Here is an 18282-nt window from a genome sequence, read left to right as displayed (position 1 = left end):
TTTTATTTGCTACTTCACCGCAGTGCCTCGTTTCCACACGTTAAAAAGAATGAAAACATACGAAACACGTTTGTCATGTCGTTATATCTTGTTCTTCCCATAGTACCTTTCGGTTTTGTCACGTAAGCTTGAAGCTTTCATGTTTACAACATTTAACTATCATGTAAAGATGATAAAATGATGATTACAGGCCAAACGCGGCTCCTATTGGTCGAGATAGGAAGAATATGACCTTCAAAGCTAATTTGCTCTTACGAGTACGTCTTTCAAAGATCTCCGTTTTCTGTCAGAAAGTAGGGAAGGGTCTTTGTAGATCTCTCTAAGAAGAGGTTGACTTTCTATCAAGTGTCATTTACTCATCTGAATGGTTTTTAGATTAGGCACAGAAGGGCGATATTCTGTAACAAACGGCAAAATGTTTTTGCGCCTTTTTTGTTTGTTTTGTAGGGCCGACATTCTTTCGGTGAAAATGACTTCTGAGAGAGTTTTATCTGCAAGGTTATCGGGGTAACCTCTGTAGCGTAATCTCTGGTTAAATAGAGTAATATTTTCTTCAAATGTTCTTTTTGAAGTGCTTTTTCTGAGAAGTCCTAGGGCTCCGCCTTTCACAAAGCCTGTACTGGAAAGTTTCTGTCGGTTTGAAGTGTGTGCGCACGTAAAAAATGGATTCTTTTTTCTTTTTTTAAATCTTTCGCCCTTGTGTACACATGTGTAAAGGAAAGTGATTTGGATGTTTGAAATTCTTTCCACGTGTTCGTTTAGTTTCGGTTCATGGACCGCATAGAGTGCCTTACTCGTAGTTTGTTTTACATCAGTGCTTTTCCGCGATTCAAGTCGTTAAATTCTGCGAAGTTTGATTGCGGTAATGTCTTTTGGAAGCACTGATGTGGATGCAGTGAGTAGTCATTCATAATGTTTTTCTCCATAGTATCTATCAAGCAAGACTGCAGTTTCGATTCTGTCAGTGAATCTCATCAGTTGCTACTGTGTAAAGGTTTTGAGGAATGATTGTGAAGGATGGCCTCATTCAGTAGAAAGTGAGGTGTGCAGCCGTTTAAGGAGACTTTTGTGATTCAATTTTAAAACAATCTTCAGTAACACCGTAAACAGCTTTCACATAAAAATAACATTCACTCACCTTGATACTCAAAAACTCCGAAAACTTCAAATTCGCTAAAACCGACACCAAACAAAAGAAGTCACAAAAGCCCGGAAATCAGACAGATCAGTGCTGTCGTCACCGCTCGGCCAAGGCTGGGTACGGTGAACAAATGATGACCTTACAAGACTCACAAGGGAAGGGCAAGAAATTGTTGAGACTACATGCAAGAACTCTTAAATACATTTTAACTTGCAATAAATGAGTCAATGAGGTCCTTGAATTAAGAGCTACTAAGGCCTTAAACATTCATGCTACATTTATTTAAAGAAGATTCTCCGTCCTCCCTTTTTATGCTGGTTCTCCCGTCTCCCTATTTTTTTGCTTCGTTTCTCCCTCCTCCCTAACTTTTTTGGCCGTCTCTCCCTCCTCCCTAAACCGTTCCTCTCCCCTCTATGTAGAGTTATGTAGGTAGACACTGCGTGGGGTGAACCCTCAGTTACGTGCAGGGATAACTTACAGCGTCCGCAGAACCGAGTAGCACGTATTATCCGACGAGACAGCTCTAGTAAGGCTAGTAAGATTTTTGGCTGAGAGAATTTAAATTCATAAGTGTGTCTTTAAAATTTTAAAGTACTTAGTATACATAATCTTGTTCCTAAATACCTTAGTCAATATTTTACAAGGAATATTAGCATACACTTGTACAACACTAAAAGTCACTGAAATGATTTCTATCTCCTTAAACCAAGATTAAGTTTTGGGAAAAGACCTTTTCGATTTTCCGGAATATTGTTATTTAAAATTCAAACTTTCAAGGACGCAAGCTCATTAGCTTCGGTTTAGTACCAGATTAGAAAGCAGATTGTATCCCTAATGACTACACAGGGGCGGTCTATCCTGGTCTATCCGGTGTATCCACGCGTAAAAAAATATATAAAGTAAATAAATAAATAAATAAATAAATAAATAAATAAATAAATAAATAAATAAATAAATAATTAAAAAAAAAATTAAAAAAAAAAAGAACGAAAGAAAGAACGAGCTCACACACCGACTAGTTAGAAACCAACTAATTCTTACTGATTTTCTTTGTTGAGTAGATAGTTATAATCTAGGTTATACTAAAACCATTAGACTGCTTGCTCTAGGTTTCTATCAACTTTGATAGTTAGCCATCGCAAACTATCACCTTAGACAACGTCAAAACATGTTTTCGTCAGCCATTACCCTCTCTTAAAAGTGGGTCGGTCGATTGGTCAAAAAAAGGAACGAAAAAATTCTAAAAAGCAATTCCAAACGAACTTTCGTTGTAATATCCCGGAGGCAGGATGCCATTTTGCCGAATATTACTCTGAAAGGCGTTTTTGAAGTACAGCTGTGAGAGTGATTTACGAGTAAGGTTTGTTCTGCACTTAAAGAAGTATGCATTTGCATATAAATGATTAAGTTCAAAAGGGAAAAACCCAAGGACAAGGAAGCAGGAATTGAAACGATTTTAAAACTGGGGTTGGTTTGACAAAGTGAAACAAAATATCGTATGGAGTTTGCCTTCCTGAACAGTTTTTAATTCTGCTTTTCCTTGTTTGTTGATTCTTTTCAGCCGAGTTGTGTCGTCATGCACAACCATACAATAAAACTAAACTTGATTTTATGTCAACGCTGCTGATTAATTTGTTTTTAGTCAAACATCATGTTAACCGGAACGTGAGTGAGTGACGTCAGTTGCCTTATCCTCTTTTGTCACTGAGCATATTGGGCTGAAAGGGAAAAAAGCCGAGAACAGGAAGCAGATGATGAAACAACTGAAAAAATTGTGTTGATTTAGCTAGCCGAATGAATAACAGTTGTTTTTTTTTTTTATGAAGGGGAGAGTTTCTTGGTTGTTGTTTCCTTTAGTTTTTTGTCGTCATACACAGGTATAAAAAAATTATAAAATTATACAAAACCGCAAAAAGTGCAAAACGGATTAATGCGTTTTGTCACACAGTACAATCCATCAGTGCCTAACCTTAAAAATATTTTAATCAGCAAGTGGCATTTAATCGAAAATCAACCACTGCTGAGAGAAATGTACAGAGAACCACCTCTCATCTCCTACAGAAGAGGAAAATCTTTAAAAGACATACTTGCTAAAGCTAAACTCTAAGGGTCAAAGACCTATTACATCACGAAACAGCGGGAGTCGTGTTTAGCCTGTCAACCCCCTTTAACCTCATTGCTAAAATAAACTAAAATTTATCACAGAGTCTGGGGATTGGCTTACGATGCCGTTACAACCATAACCACATTTTAAATCTCACGAATGCGATATGGGACTCCAAATATGGAGTACCATCGTGTTGACATTTGTTTGGACAACAGAAAGCCTTGCTTGTTAACCAACGAAGGTACGAGGCTAGACGGGAGTAAGTCGTGGGTAATCATGGTGGTTATTGCGGCAATGAAAATGTTAAGGGTACAATGAATGTTGTGCCACTAGAACTAATGACACAACTGATGAATCAGAGAATCAACTCTGCAGTGTATGGTAAAGCAATTATCCATGTAGCTCAGTCTGTGGAGTGGTTGACCCAACTCGGAGATCGGCGTTTGGATCCCGCCCTAGACTGTTCACAGTCCCCCTATTCGTTTAGACACTCTCCCCAGAGCGCGCTCGCTTTTACAAACCAAGATGGCGGCAGCTCCATCGAAGCGCACCAGTCTTGAGAATCCCACGGAAAAATAGGGGGACTGTGAACAGTCTAATCCCGCCCAGTCTGGTTAAAGATTTTTTTCTTTTTCTTATACAGTCTTCCCATTTCCTGTAACTAAGGCTAACGCTCAATAGGAAATATATTTGTTCACCTTACATTGCAGAAATAATTCTCTGATCCATCATTCAGCTGATTCTGTTGGTTTACCTGGATCAGTTGGGCGAGCTGGTTGAAGTACCTTAGCTGGATCAGTTGGTTTAATTATCTCAGTTTGTTCGGTTTGTTTAGTTGCGTCAGTTGCTTTATCTTCTTTAGTATTTTTACTTGAATTGTTTTAACTGGTTGAGTCGATCCATTGTCCCAGTTGGTTTAGTTTCTTCAGCTTGATAATCCAGTTGGTGCAGATGGTTTGTTTAGTTGATTTTGCTGGTTCAGTAAATTCACTGATTCTGGTGTGGTAGGAATTAAAGAAGCGACCATCCAGTAAAGAAATTTTGATCTCGAGGCTCTTCTGCTCGCCACTGTCAGCCATATTTGTCTTTCAAATACGCTTAGCAGCCACATCTTTTGTTTCCTAGGCTCGAGTGGACTGTAATTCGAAATTTAGCTCGATATGCAAAATATTAGGGAAATTTAGAGTGGCTAGCCTAGAATATGTTTAACAGATGTATAATTTTGTTCTACAGACGTAACTTTAATATTCCCTTCTATTCCCTTCTATCTTGAGTAATGCTGGAGTTCCTTCAAACAGGCTGAATTATTATTGAATTCTAAATGCCTAGTTTCCTCGTGTACCTTTGGCCGCCATTGGTGTGACACTAGGAAGCCCAGTCAATGACGAGCGCGACTTGTCTTTGTAAGATTGGCAAGTCAAGAAAGTTCTAAAAATTAACTCCACCCCTTCATGTCCGCAATTTTTCCATATTATTTTACTACTGGTTCAGCTAGGTTTAGGTGGTTTATTTGCTTACACTGATCCAGTTTGTTCAGCTAATTAAGTAAGTTGGTTTAACTGCATTAGCTGATTCAGTCGGTTCAGCTGATTGAGTTGGATCGATTGGTTTTGCTGATTGAGCTGGTTCAGCTCAGGTTCAGTTTGTTCGGATGATTCAGTTAGTCTAGCTTGTTAAGTAGGTTAAGTTGTATCACCAGGTTTAGCTTGTTCAGCTGGTTCAGTTGGTCCCATTGATCCAATTGCTTTTACGTTGCTTCAGCTCGATTGTTCAATTGGTTTTGCTGTTTCGATTAATTCAGTTGGTTTAGTTAGTTCAGCCGCTTCCATTCATCCAGTTGGCCCAGCTGGTTCACTGAGTTGGCTCAGTTGCATTAGCTGATTAAGTTTGTTGAGCTCAGGTTCAGTTAGTTCGGAGCAGCCAGTTAATTCAATTAAGTTTAATTAACTGGACGAACTGGTCCAATTGGTTGAGCTAGCCAAGTTTGTGAAGCTAGTTAAGTTGGTTCCGTTTAAACCAAATCAGGCAGTTGAACCAACTAAAATGAACCAACAAAACTAGCTGAACTGGGTCAAATGACTGACCCAGGTGAATCAAACCAGCTTAACGGATTAGCTATAAGGAAATGAACCAAAGGAACCAGCTGAACCAACTGAAATAACTGACTCAGATGAACCTACTGAACTAGCCAAACATACTGGACCAGCGGAATCGATCAACTGATCTAAATGAATCCTCTGAACCACCTGACCAAACTTCACTAGCTCAACCAACTGAATCAGCCAAACCATCTCAAGGTATCAGGATAAAAACCCTGTCAAACGATATATTTTCTGAAAGATTGATAATGACTAATTCTGAACGCATACTAAATAGATTACTTCGTTGTAGCGAGTTCCGCTCCAGTCGAGAATTATCACTCTCTGCAGCTGGTGCCAAATTCGTAACACATTCAGTTCTCTCAAAAACCGTCGTCTGGTAATTTTGGTATCTTGCTTTGTTTCTGTAGTTAACGCAGTTAAAATTTGAAGTTTGAAAGAGATTCATCTCATCATTAATGTAAATATATGCATAAATATTTTGAACTGCGGATGAAAATCAAATAGAAGAAAGATCGTCGCAGTTAACTAGTACGCAACAGGATCGTAGCAGGGGAGCTTGAACCCCCCCAGAATTTTTGGAAGTTAAAAAACAATGTGCCAAAAAATATAAAATTAAAACAAACTCGGAGCATGGACATTCCGGAACACGAAAAAAAAAAAAAAAAAAATTTAAGATACAATATAAAAATTTAAGATACAAAATATAATGAAATAAAATAAAAACAAAGGAAAAAATGAAAAAAAAAAAAAAAAAAAAAGGGTGCGTATATTTATATAAAATGAAATTACATTGTATCCGAAAGAAATCCATATAAGAAGAAGTACGGAGTAGGTGGGACGGTAGGATAAATGGGGCGTTGTAACTGACCACACTGAATGAAGGCGCAAGTACTTTCCTGCCATTTGCAGCACGTGTTTATCATCCGCTGCACCAGAAATGGATGATGCAGTTCCAGCTCGACTGGAATACAGGAATGAGCACGGAGTTTCTCTATCGTATTTTCTCCTTTCATTTTGTGCCAAATCCCTGTTTCCAAAACCAATTGTTTGGTAAAAATGCATATGGAAAAGAGTTTTGTAGCTCCAAACCAGCCAAAGTAGCGTATTTTCTTTAGCCGTAAATGACAGTTCGCTTATGGTAAAGACACAGAGACAGTCAGGCGTCTTTTACTGACAAATGATAATAATGGCTACACCTACTTCTTGCCACCGGGGGTAGAGCGCTTCTTGAAACTCTTGCCTAATTTCAGACCAAAATATGTGATTTTTCCTAACCTATTTCAGACACGACCAAATGATCCAAATGATCATGTTAACCCGCTACAAACATACAGGAAGCTAAATTGCTTCAAAGACCGATATGAATATGTCAAACATGTGAGTACGACTTCGTTAGGCCTTCCAACTCCATTTTACTCGTAAAAACTATAACCAATTCCAGACCAACCTCACCCTTTTCAGCAAAAAGCGGTCAAAATCTATGCACTACTTCACACCAAAAAGGCTTGCGCGGTCAAAAGTGCTCTTAAATTTAAACAGGACTTATCCTTGTTAATCACAAATTTATAGAAGACGTTGTTTTTATGTGCGCCATACATGGAAAGTTTTAATATCTTCCTTTCAATCCACCATGAGGGTCGTTTTTCATTACGAAGGTACTACGTATTAGGAGTTAATTTAAATATAAAAGCGCTGACTCAGAGATATTAAGCTTAAAGGATTGTTAAACACTTTAAAACAAGCCAAAACATCTCTTCTAATAAAGACCTTACCCGATAATTCATATTGCGAAATTTCGCAATATTCGAAATTTCGTCTTTAAGTCAACATTTAATTTCAATCATTTAAGTTTAAGTGAGAGGCTCCCTAAGTTCCTCATAACCCAAATTGCGCCTTCATTTAGTGTGGTCAGTTACAACACCCCATTTATCCTACCGTCCCACCTACTCCGTACTTCTTCTTTTATGAATTTCTTTCGGATACAATGTAATTTCATTTTATATAAATATACACACACTTCTTTTTTTTCATTTCTTCCTTTTATTTAATTTTATGTTTTTTTTGTATCTTAATTTTTTGTTATTTTTCCGGAATATTCCATGGTCCTGGTTTTATCGACAGCCAACAAATTAATGTGCGTCAATCAGCCTTGAATTCTGACGCTGCAAGTGCCTTTTTACAAACTTGAATAATCAGTTCCCTTCGCTAACAGTTTTTTTGTGTACAACAGCAAAAAGGCACTCCTACCTTGAATCAGAAGTAAGAACTAAAATGGATCGAAATCAGCCAATCTCAAGCCATAAAAGCTGTTGAAATAAACTTCTTGTTTTCTAAAACGTCCGCTCACTGATAGCAATATATATGTCCTCTCAAGAGCCACAGAATAAGAAAGTCTCCTACAGTTGGATTCTTACTGCTCGATCCCAAATTTAAAAGTAGAAAGAAAAATTTATACAATAAAGAATTGAAAAATTGTCAAATACTTGTGAAGTGTTCGTGGCTAGTCTGACGCGGCGTTTCGTCTCGGCCAAGAGACTCTTCAGAGACCTTCAGAATTTGTAGGCAAACAAATTCTTTATTGTATAAATTTCAACTCGTGTACGTGCGGTTGGGAATCCTTCTGCGATAGAGGGCCAGACTGCTAACATCTTGAATTTGCGAACGGGACTTTGAGCGCGATGCTCAACGAGTTTGCCTACAAATTCTGAAGGTCTCTGAAGAGTCTCTTGGCCGAGACGAAACGCCGCGTCAGACTAGCCACGAACATTTCACAAGTATTTGACAATTTTTCAATTCTTTATTGCATAAATTTCAACTCGTGTACGTGCGGTTGGGAATCCTTCTGCGATAGAGGGCCAGACTGCTAACATCTTGAATTTGCGAACGGGACTTTGAGCGCGATGCTCAACGAGTTTGCCTACAAATTCTGAAGGTTTCTGAAGAGTCTCTTGGCCGAGACGAAACGCCGCGTCAGACTAGCCACGAACATTTCACAAGTATTTGACAATTTTTCAATTCTTTATTGTATAAATTTCAACTCGTGTACGTGGCGTTGGGAATCCTTCTGCGATAGAGGGCCAGACTGCTAACATCTTGAATTTGCGAAAAGGACTTTGAGCACGATGCTCAACGAGTTTGCCTACAAATTCTGAAGGTCTCTGAAGAGTCTCTTGGCCGAGACGAAACGCCGCGTCAGACTAGCCACGAACATTTCACAAGTATTTGACAATTTTTCAATTCTTTATTGTATAAATTTCAACTCGTGTACGTGGCGTTGGGAATCCTTCTGCGATAGAGGGCCAGACTGCTAACATCTTGAATTTGGGAACGGGACTTTGAGCGCGATGCTCAACGAGTTTGCCTACAAATTCTGAAGGTCTCTGAAGAGTCTCTTGGCCGAGACGAAACGCCGCGTCAGACTAGCCACGAACATTTCACAAGTATTTGACAATTTTTCAATTCTTTATTGTATAAATTTCAACTCGTGTACGTGCGGTTGGGAATCCTTCTGCGATAGAGGGCCAGACTGCTAACATCTTGAATTTGCGAACGGGACTTTGAGCGCGATGCTCAACGAGTTTGGGCAAGATTTCCGCACAGCCCCATACATTAATTATGCATACAGTCTTTGTTCAAAGGAAACAATAGGGATAACAATAGTGCGCCGTTGGGATTACTTCGCTTTGTTCCTCTTAGTTTTATATTTTCTTTCTAAGTCTATATGGGCTTTGCCGAAATCTTCGAATTTTAGGAAAAAAATACGGGAAATCTAAACAAAATTTGACAATTTTAGCAATTTTTACGCATTTTAATTTGTCCTCGTTTTATAAACTGTTTAGAATTGAGTGACATGCTTTCGCATGGCCGTAAAAATAAAGGCAGATTAACCAGTGGTTTTTTATCGCGACTGCCGTAAACTTTCAAAAATAAAGTATTTCTTTACCTTTCTTTTTGTTTTACGTCCTATTTTTGCTGCTGTCGTTCCTAAAATAAAGCCAGAGGTTCTCGCTTGCATAGACGTGCGGGCTTCATGTGTTACGGTATCTGATATTTCGTCTTCCTCCGGCGTATCTCGAAGAGCGCGTAGAGCGCTACAATGCTTTGTCAATCCTGGTAAACTTCGTAAAGGTTGGCATCTTACAATATATGCCAATATTGCTCATCATTAGGGCATTCTTGCACCCAACTGGCGGACATTTCACGTACCGCGCGTTTAGATTGTGTTCCTTGTACTATTCTGTTCACGGCATTCGTAATCCGCAAGGATATTGGGCGACTTTAAAAGGTGATTAAAGGCTTGGAACGATGGGCGAAGGTCAGTCAAATTACAGACGCAGTAGCATGGCATTGACGTAGGGGAAGCGATGGACGAAACAGCAAAGGATGCAAAAATAATAAGACGACGATTCGGAGCGCAAGCAACAACTACAAAAACTGAAGTCGGCCAAGGCTCGTTAATGCTCTATAACTCACTATAACGTGGTTGCATGGGGCTATGACTAGGAGAAATACACAAACCGAGACTGGCCAATCAAGGGGAGAGAATGACGCATTTTCCCGTGAAAATTACAAGGCAAGTGCAACGCAAAGGAAAAAATTACCTTTGTATTGTTATGTAGATTTTAGAAGGCTTACAAAAAATAAAATATATTTGTTGAGGGGTAATTTCCAACAAATCCCTCGTAGTCTAGTGGTAAAGCAGATGGACAGGGAATCCAACGCTAACAGTAAGGCTTCAGTTCAAGGCACGGTATGGTAGGTAGACCGAAAAAAAAAAGAAAGAAAGAAAAAGAAAAGCGTTAGGGGGCTGGGGTAGAGAAATAAAGAAAATGGGAATGGGAAAATGGAGAGAGAAGTGGAGAAAAAGTCATGACACCACGAAACCCTCTTTTATTGACGCAGTAAGTATTATTTGCAATGTATATATGCAAAACACATGGGAATAGGTTATTGTCTTTAAAAACAATGAAGCGCATACATAATTAATACATCAGCATGCATAATTAATGTCTGGGGTTGTGCGGAAATTTTTCCCGAGTTTGCCTACAAATTCTGAAGGTCTCTGAAGAGTCTCTTGGCCGAGACGAAACGCCGCGTCAGACTAGCCACGAACATTTCACAAGTATTTGACAATTTTTCAATTCTTTATTGTATAAATTTCAACTCGTGTACGTGGCGTTGGGAATCCTTCTGCGATAGAGGGCCAGACTGCTAACATCTTGAATTTGCGAAAGGGACTTTGAGCACGATGCTCAACGAGTTTGCCTACAAATTCTGAAGGTCTCTGAAGAGTCTCTTGGCCGAGACGAAACGCCGCGTCAGACTAGCCACGAACATTTCACAAGTATTTGACAATTTTTCAATTCTTTATTGTATAAATTTCAACTCGTGTACGTGCGGTTGGGAATCCTTCTGCGATAGAGGGCCAGACTGCTAACATCTTGAATTTGCGAACGGGACTTTGAGCGCGATGCTCAACGAGTTTGCCTACAAATTCTGAAGGTTTCTGAAGAGTCTCTTGGCCGAGACGAAACGCCGCGTCAGACTAGCCACGAACATTTCACAAGTATTTGACAATTTTTCAATTCTTTATTGTATAAATTTCAACTCGTGTACGTGGCGTTGGGAATCCTTCTGCGATAGAGGGCCAGACTGCTAACATCTTGAATTTGCGAAAAGGACTTTGAGCACGATGCTCAACGAGTTTGCCTACAAATTCTGAAGGTCTCTGAAGAGTCTCTTGGCCGAGACGAAACGCCGCGTCAGACTAGCCACGAACATTTCACAAGTATTTGACAATTTTTCAATTCTTTATTGTATAAATTTCAACTCGTGTACGTGCGGTTGGGAATCCTTCTGGGATAGACGGCCAGACTGCTAACATCTTGAATTTGGGAACGGGACTTTGAGCGCGATGCGCAACGAGTTTGCCTACAAATTCTGAAGGTCTCTGAAGAGTCTCTTGGCCAAGACGAAACGCCGCGTCAGACTAGCCACGAACATTTCACAAGTATTTGACAAAGAAAAATTTGTCGTTGTTTGTTTGCGTCCTCCTTCAAACGTGAAATTACTTAGGAAATTTCACGTGGTAGGTAAAAGTAAAGTCGCACAAGACCCTAGATGGCCCACACGGCCGGAGCTTAGCCCGGTTTCTGTAGCATGAAGCAACTAAGAGTATTGCTACTCCCCCCCTGGATGGGATGCTAGTCCATCGCAGGGTTACCCCCAGGTGTATAAATGGGTAGCGGTGACATACTGGGTGAAGAGAGACAATGCGGAGCAGTGTTTCTCGAAGAGACCAACCTGGCCTCGAACCAACGACCCTCAGATCCTCCGACCGTCCGATCGAAAGTCCGAAACCCTAACCACTACACCACCGTGCCTCCATGTCAATTTCACGTGGTAGTCAGCGTAAAAGAAACGTCAAAGAAATGTACCAAAAAGTGTGATGCAGGTGCAAAGTTGTTGTTTTACTTAATAAATCTACTTTTTTTTATGTTCTCGTTGCATCTTAAAATCCCTAATCGGTCTGTGTTTTAAGTGACGGGCCGGAGGTAGTTTTGTTCCACTAACTCACCCCCCCCCCCCCCCCCCTCAGTTGTTTTAGCCTTCCCACGGGCCTGCGCAACTTAAGCAGTTAGCGAAAAGAAAGCCTGAAAAAAAATTCAGGCTTGAACGTTTAAGCCGGAATTTTTTTCAGGTTCTTTTCGCAACACCCTAAGTTGCGTACTAACTGCGAGGATCTTTCTCCTATTTGATTTATTTATTCCTTCGACGGCTTATAATGTTTTATAAATAAAGGGAAAAAAATCGAAGACACTATTTTGGTGTCAGATCAAAAAATCTGCCAACACCCACACCAAATTTAACCAAAAATTGTCGAAAACGTACTGGACGCAGAAAAAGTTCTGCAGAGGTTTTACTGATGTAATTGGACTAATTCCCAAAGGTATAAGGATTATTACTCCCGGCTTGATGTTGTTAACACGTCTAGAGGTTCTCGAGAGTTTGTTGACTAATACATCGCTCGTACTTATTATTAAAGGAGTTTTCTCCAGATATTTTGTCGTTGTTGTAAATTAATGGGCGCGATAAAGTTCGGTTCTCCTGTGAAATAATTTTTTAAGCTATGATTTGGAAATAAAAGATTCAATTCTGTGGACTACAAAAGCGAAAACATTATCTAATGTTACTTTGTTTGTCATAAATGTCTAATGGTCTGGCAAGATTTTTGGTACGTATGCTGGTTTGGTTAAAAGCGGTGAAATAGAAAAATAGTTCTAAGATAGGTCCTTTTCAATAAAACAAAGGTAAAAACATGAACTGAATGCGCCTAAAGCAACCAATCCACGCCGTTACATCCATGAAGATACGATGACGTCAATGCTGTTGTCGCTTGGATAAGAACACGCATACAAAATTGCGGCTACGTCTAAAAACTCTAGTTGTGTTCCCACTCTTCACAGCTTCATTTTTTTGTTATTGGATTTATTCTTTGCATTATCTGTCGTTAAGTTTGAGGTTGACATCTGAACATTACCAGCGGAATATTTATAATAAATCGCGTCAATTTCCATCTAATGCACAAAGCAGCATCGCTTGACAACAGATATATGTTTACACAGAAAAAAATGTGCATGTGAACGAACCGGAAAGCGACCAAACTCGTTCTGGATTAAGGACTAACATTACATTATTTTACTTTCCTTTTATATCTCGTGTCTTCTTGGTTTATTCCACAGGTGAGGAGATTCCCTGTGTCTATAACTTTAATCTTCTTAGATTTTTACGCCAATTTTGTGGATAAGACAAAAATTTCCAGAAGTTTTCAGACAGGGTTTTGCTGTGGTGAAACTGCATCCGTTTACTGCAATTTGACCGAGGCAAAGTCGAAGCTGATGCTTAAGTGTTGTTCCCGCTTGCAGCAGTCCACTCTATTTCGCCATATAGAACAGTTTTCTTTTAATTTTAATGGAGAAAACGGTTTGGTATACATTTATCTAAACTGCTAAGGTTTTTTCTCTTCATTTTCGCTTTGCGACAGAGCAAAACACTGCCGAACGATTAAAATTTTGAGACAGTTTGCTTTTGTCAAGTTTCTGGCTCATTATTTAAGTTGGCAAAAAAACGTTTGGAAAACATTGGTAAAGGTTTCAACAAACTAGGACAACCAAAAATACAACCCACTCAAAAACTGACAATCAGATCTTGAAGTTTGGCCCACTTAGAGACTCAAGTGTAATTGGGTCCAAAAGCACATTACAGCTAAGTTCTTACCTTATTTAACCGACGTAAAAATCCAAACCGGAGATGTTCTCACTGTATTGCATTCGAAACCACGGTTAGAAACTGCCATGCCTAGGAAATTAAGACTTAAGACCCAAAGACCCGGAAGTCCAAAGTCCTAGAAACCTAAGACCCGGAAGCACAAGACCTGGAAACCTAAGACCTTGAAACCAAAGGGATGTTAGGTTTCCACTTCTTAGGTTTTAAGGTTTTGGGTTTCTTGGACCGGATTCATAAAGCACTCGTAAGTTAAGATGTATCTTGAGTATTTAACAATAACCTATTCTTGGAATAACAACAGAATATTGTTCAGAAACAATACTTAGGATACATGTTAACTTAGGAGGGCCCCTGTGTTGACATAATTATCACTCGTTTATTCCTATTTGAAATTACGAAGAGCAACAATCTTTTGTTTTAGTAAATAAGAAGAAAGATTGGCTTCGGAATGGGGAGGTGGGGGTCAATAATTTATTCACGTGGGACAGCATACCCAAAAGTCTGTATTCTATTAAATCACAATTCAGCATTCCACTCTCGTAGTATCGAAACGGACCCTCGAGGAAGATATATAGTTACAAAAAAATAAGGCTTCTTATGATCAAAAACATTTTGGACCAAATTATTATGGTGATCAAGATAATTCAATCAAAACGTAGAACGAACGAAGCCATTTTCCTGTGAGTAAATGTTCGATATCTGTTAATGTCAGAGATCCGTGTATCGATATCACCCGACCATGGGTCAATGAGTCAATTCCACTAAGTATTTAAATTAAAAGCGAACCTTGTCTGTGGAAATTTAATAATACCTTATTCGGGAATGAGAACCATAACAAATTTTTCACGTTGTACTATCCGCAGATATATACCGCTTGAAAAATACAGCGATTCGGAGGTCGCGGATAAAAACCAATCATGGGAACTAATAAAAGTGGGACTGGTACACTAAAACTATAAAACATTCAAAAATATAGAAATTATTCTTCAAAAGGAGCTTCAAGAAAATAACAGCAGAATTTGCAACAGTGATATTTTACACAAGGGAAAATTGTATTTTTCTTGTTTCCTCTACAAATTCGGAAGCTGTCGTTCGATTTCCATGCTTGCTTGCAATAGAGAGATGTGAGTGTTGTGTTCGTAAGGTAATTCGGCCTCCGTAAAGAAATTTGAGAACTGACGTGTCGCTCTCACGCTCTGGCCAAGGTTAATGGTCGAAACGTCTTCGTCAGAAACTCAGAGCGAAGCGTCATTTTTTCAAATCTCTTTACGGTGGCGAAATTCCCATACGAACTCTGTTGATAAATACAAACTTAGATGCAAAGAGCTTGAAGAGGGCCCAGTTCTTCAAAACCCGATTAAGCTAATCTTGGATCACACGTGAACTCTGATTCGAGTTTAATAACTAATAAGTAAAGAATCTTCCCAAAGATTTTTGTCCATTAGTTTTGAACAGTAAGCGTTTCTTAATCATTAGCTTAAAATTTGCTCTCAAAATCATTTTCAATCATTTTTAACCTCGATTGACTTTTAATCGTGGATAAGCGTTTATTGGCTTTCGAACTACTGGGCCTAGGGAAGGATGGAGTCCCCCCCCCCCCCCCCCCAAAAAAAAAAAAAAAAAAACATGTGGGAGATTCTTTGATCTTCTTTGGAATCGAAAGGCTGGCTACAAGCCGTTACAAAGGGATCACTTTCTACTCAGAGAAGGGGAATAATAACACTCATTCCAAACGGCTATACGAACATAAAGGATTTTATTGATCTGATGACTCAGGTCTCTACTTAATGTCGATACAACATTTTAGCAAATTTATTGCCGGTTAGAATACAAAAGATATTTACATATACCAAGCTGGAATTCACAGCAGTCAAACTTGATTCGTTAAAGGGAGACACATAGGTCAAAATATAGGCTCTTGAGCGGTTTAATGAATAGAAATGAAAAAGAGAAAATTATTGGACCTCGGTGTCGAAGAAATCAAACCAACAACCTCCGGATTAGACCAAAGGTTGCGCTACCGAGTGAGCTACGAGGCCAGACAGGATCAAGTCGTGGTTGATAATGATGGTAATTCGCGGCAATGAGAATGTGAAGGGTACAATGAATTTTGTACTACATAGCATTTATTATACAAGTGGTGAATCAGTGAATTAACTCTGCAGTGAAACTCAAAGTGAAATCACCTTTGGACATCAGTATTGGCACAAGCCACTGCAGCTTGTTCCGGCTGTTCATACTGCGCATGGAGAGTGGAAAACGATAGTGAAAGGGAAAAAGAAGTTTTAAAACTATTATTTTCAGCCAAGATTCTATACTTGCTCTTAATCATGCAAATTATAACAGGTTGCTAAACAGTTTACATTATTTCACCCTCATTTGAAGTAAGAATCGATATTTCTGTGGAATGACTTGTCGTGCTGTTAAGTCTGTTAACTGTTACTCGTTCATCATTTCTACCAGCAATGACAGAGCAGTTATTCATATTGCTATCAAAACAGTTCTGTTGTGAAGTTGCGGATTCACTGATGCAATGATCGTCTTGAACGTTCAGGAACTTGAGTAGTTTTTCTTCCCAAAACGGCCTCTCAAATGGATTGCAGTAGTCGATGAAATTTCTTTTTCGAAGTTCTCGAGGAAGCTCGTTGCTATTCGCTTCATCAACTCTTATCATAATCAAACTGTCATCCTTTCTGTTCAAAAGGCGATATTTTGCGATGTTTAGTTCATAAATACAATAGTTGCTCTTTAACAAGTTACTGGATAGCACTGCTATAATTTTGTAACTTTTGTACACACTTTCCGCCATGCTCTCTTGGAAGGGTTGTCCAGGTGCAAAGTCCTTGAGGTGTACGCAGCATTTTAAATGATGCTTTTCTTCCAATAGAGGAAGAAGCTTACTTGACACCCACACTTGGTCCGCTTTGTTGTAAATTATGAAAGCGTGGTAATCGAATTCTAAATGGAAAGAAAGAAAAAAAGTAAACCTCTCGTGAAGGAGAAATGAGAACCACCACCAAAACGTTCAGTGTCAACAGTGTGTAGTAACTCATAGGCAAGACATTTACTGCTGAATAAGATTTGCAAAGTTTCCGTCTCAGGAAGGTAGAATTTGAAGGACAATAAACATATCTTTTCAGTTTTCACTATAGACAAAGTTCTTATTCACTGTATTGTGATCTCCACTAAGTCCAATCCATTCCAGCCATTTAGCTTGCGCATGCGTGATGTATATATTGTATTGCACCATGGCACATGTCAGTTATCATTAAAGGTTTTACAGTTTGATGAGCAGAACAAGGTTGGTTGTCTCATATGTATGGATATTGTAGCCCTTTTTTCACCTTGTTTTAGATTCGAGAAAGAGTCAATGCATTTTGGTTAAACAAGACATGTATGACCTCCTCCAAGATAACTGCTATGACTAATTTTTTGGGAAATTGTTTAAATAATAAAAAAACCGGTTTCTTAAAACTCCCAGGAGAGATTCACCAAAAGAACGTTTCATTAAACATTTCTGTGAGCCATAAATTGTGTAAATAATATTGGGATAAAACCAATAAAAAGGCAAAAACCAAGGATTCCATTTCAACATGATTCCTTTACTGATGAGTAGTTCAGTGAAATTTGAAATTTGATCGGGTATGGAACAGATAGGGCATTGATGCGTAATGGTAATAGGACTGAGTGGAGTACAATTCAGGAAATAATTGGTCGTGTAATTTCAAATCGGCCGAGCGCGTAATTGAAATTGTGATTTGAAGCACGAGCACGATTACCCCTGAATTGTACGACACGAAGACCTAATACCAATGAATTGTGTCAACTGAACAAAATGCGAGAAACTCAGACATGAAATATGTAATGTAAGCACAGGCATCTGATTTAATACATTAGCCTAAAGCTCAATTTTCTAAAGCTGTCCATAAGTCTAAATATCATAAAAAAAAAACTATTCAAAATAAAACTAAAAATTATATTCCAATTTCATGGTTCGAAAAATTCGGAACTGGAAATGTTTTTTATTTCATAATATTCGAAGATTGACAACTCACATGACATGACAGCTATTGTTCAACATACCAAATAAGGTATACGAAACTACACGATCCCACAACAATGCAAGAAAGACTTCGAGAAACGTGCAAGAGTCTCACATGAATAAACTACTTTTTAGAATTAAACCTCAGCCGAAATGATCTAGCCATGGAAAACTACAGTAAGCACTGAGAAAGTTCAGTCTTCATCAGAGCCAATGGTGTACGCTAGTCTACGTTTTCTGACAGGGATACTTGGGCTTCTTGCGATCTCACCGGTCTGACATTCCACTTTCGAAGAACTGGCTTGATTAGTCTGTTTTGGCGCAAAGTGGTTTTGTATGTTTACTGTGCATTTGTTTAAATGCTGAATTGCTGGGTCGTTGAATGTACGATTGAAGGCTACCTGAGGTGGAAGATGAGATGACTGATGAGTGAACGATTGAGAGCTCCTTTGATCAATGGCAGCTGCTGACAAGAGCATGTTTGTACTGCTCGATGGTACAAGAACTGCAGCTGATGAAGGCAGAACTGACGATGAACTCGAGCTCGGCGGTTTTCTGCAATTGTTGTTTTTGTGTGCGCTCCAGAATAGCCGCTTATTATGTG

General features: G+C 39.0%; 1 protein-coding gene and 1 pseudogene across 5 annotated transcripts in view; both read right to left on the bottom strand.

The window, feature by feature from the left end:
- LOC146479897 (uncharacterized) overlaps nt 1–18282 on the bottom strand; it is a 61225-nt gene that overhangs the window by 20453 nt on the left and 22490 nt on the right. For 2 of the 5 annotated variants that reach the window (XM_085110772.1, XM_085110773.1), the window contains one exon: nt 15374–16594. The exons of the other annotated variants lie outside the window; for them this stretch is intronic. In XM_085110772.1, coding sequence (XP_084966898.1) covers nt 15996–16594 — 599 coding nt within the window. In that variant the 3' untranslated portion in view covers nt 15374–15995. Of the gene's footprint in view, nt 1–15373; nt 16595–18282 lie in introns of those variants that run through there. 5 annotated transcript variants of the gene reach the window in all.
- Nucleotides 16608–18282, bottom strand: part of LOC146479898 (uncharacterized) — a 3349-nt pseudogene continuing 1674 nt past the window's right edge.

Source organism: Pavona decussata, unplaced genomic scaffold (assembly GCF_977016875.1).
Source record: "Pavona decussata unplaced genomic scaffold, jaPavDecu1.1 SCAFFOLD_58, whole genome shotgun sequence".
NCBI classification, from domain to species: domain Eukaryota; kingdom Metazoa; phylum Cnidaria; class Anthozoa; order Scleractinia; family Agariciidae; genus Pavona; species Pavona decussata.
Note: the sequence above shows the minus strand (reverse complement) of the source record. Positions and strands in the feature narration are given on the sequence as shown.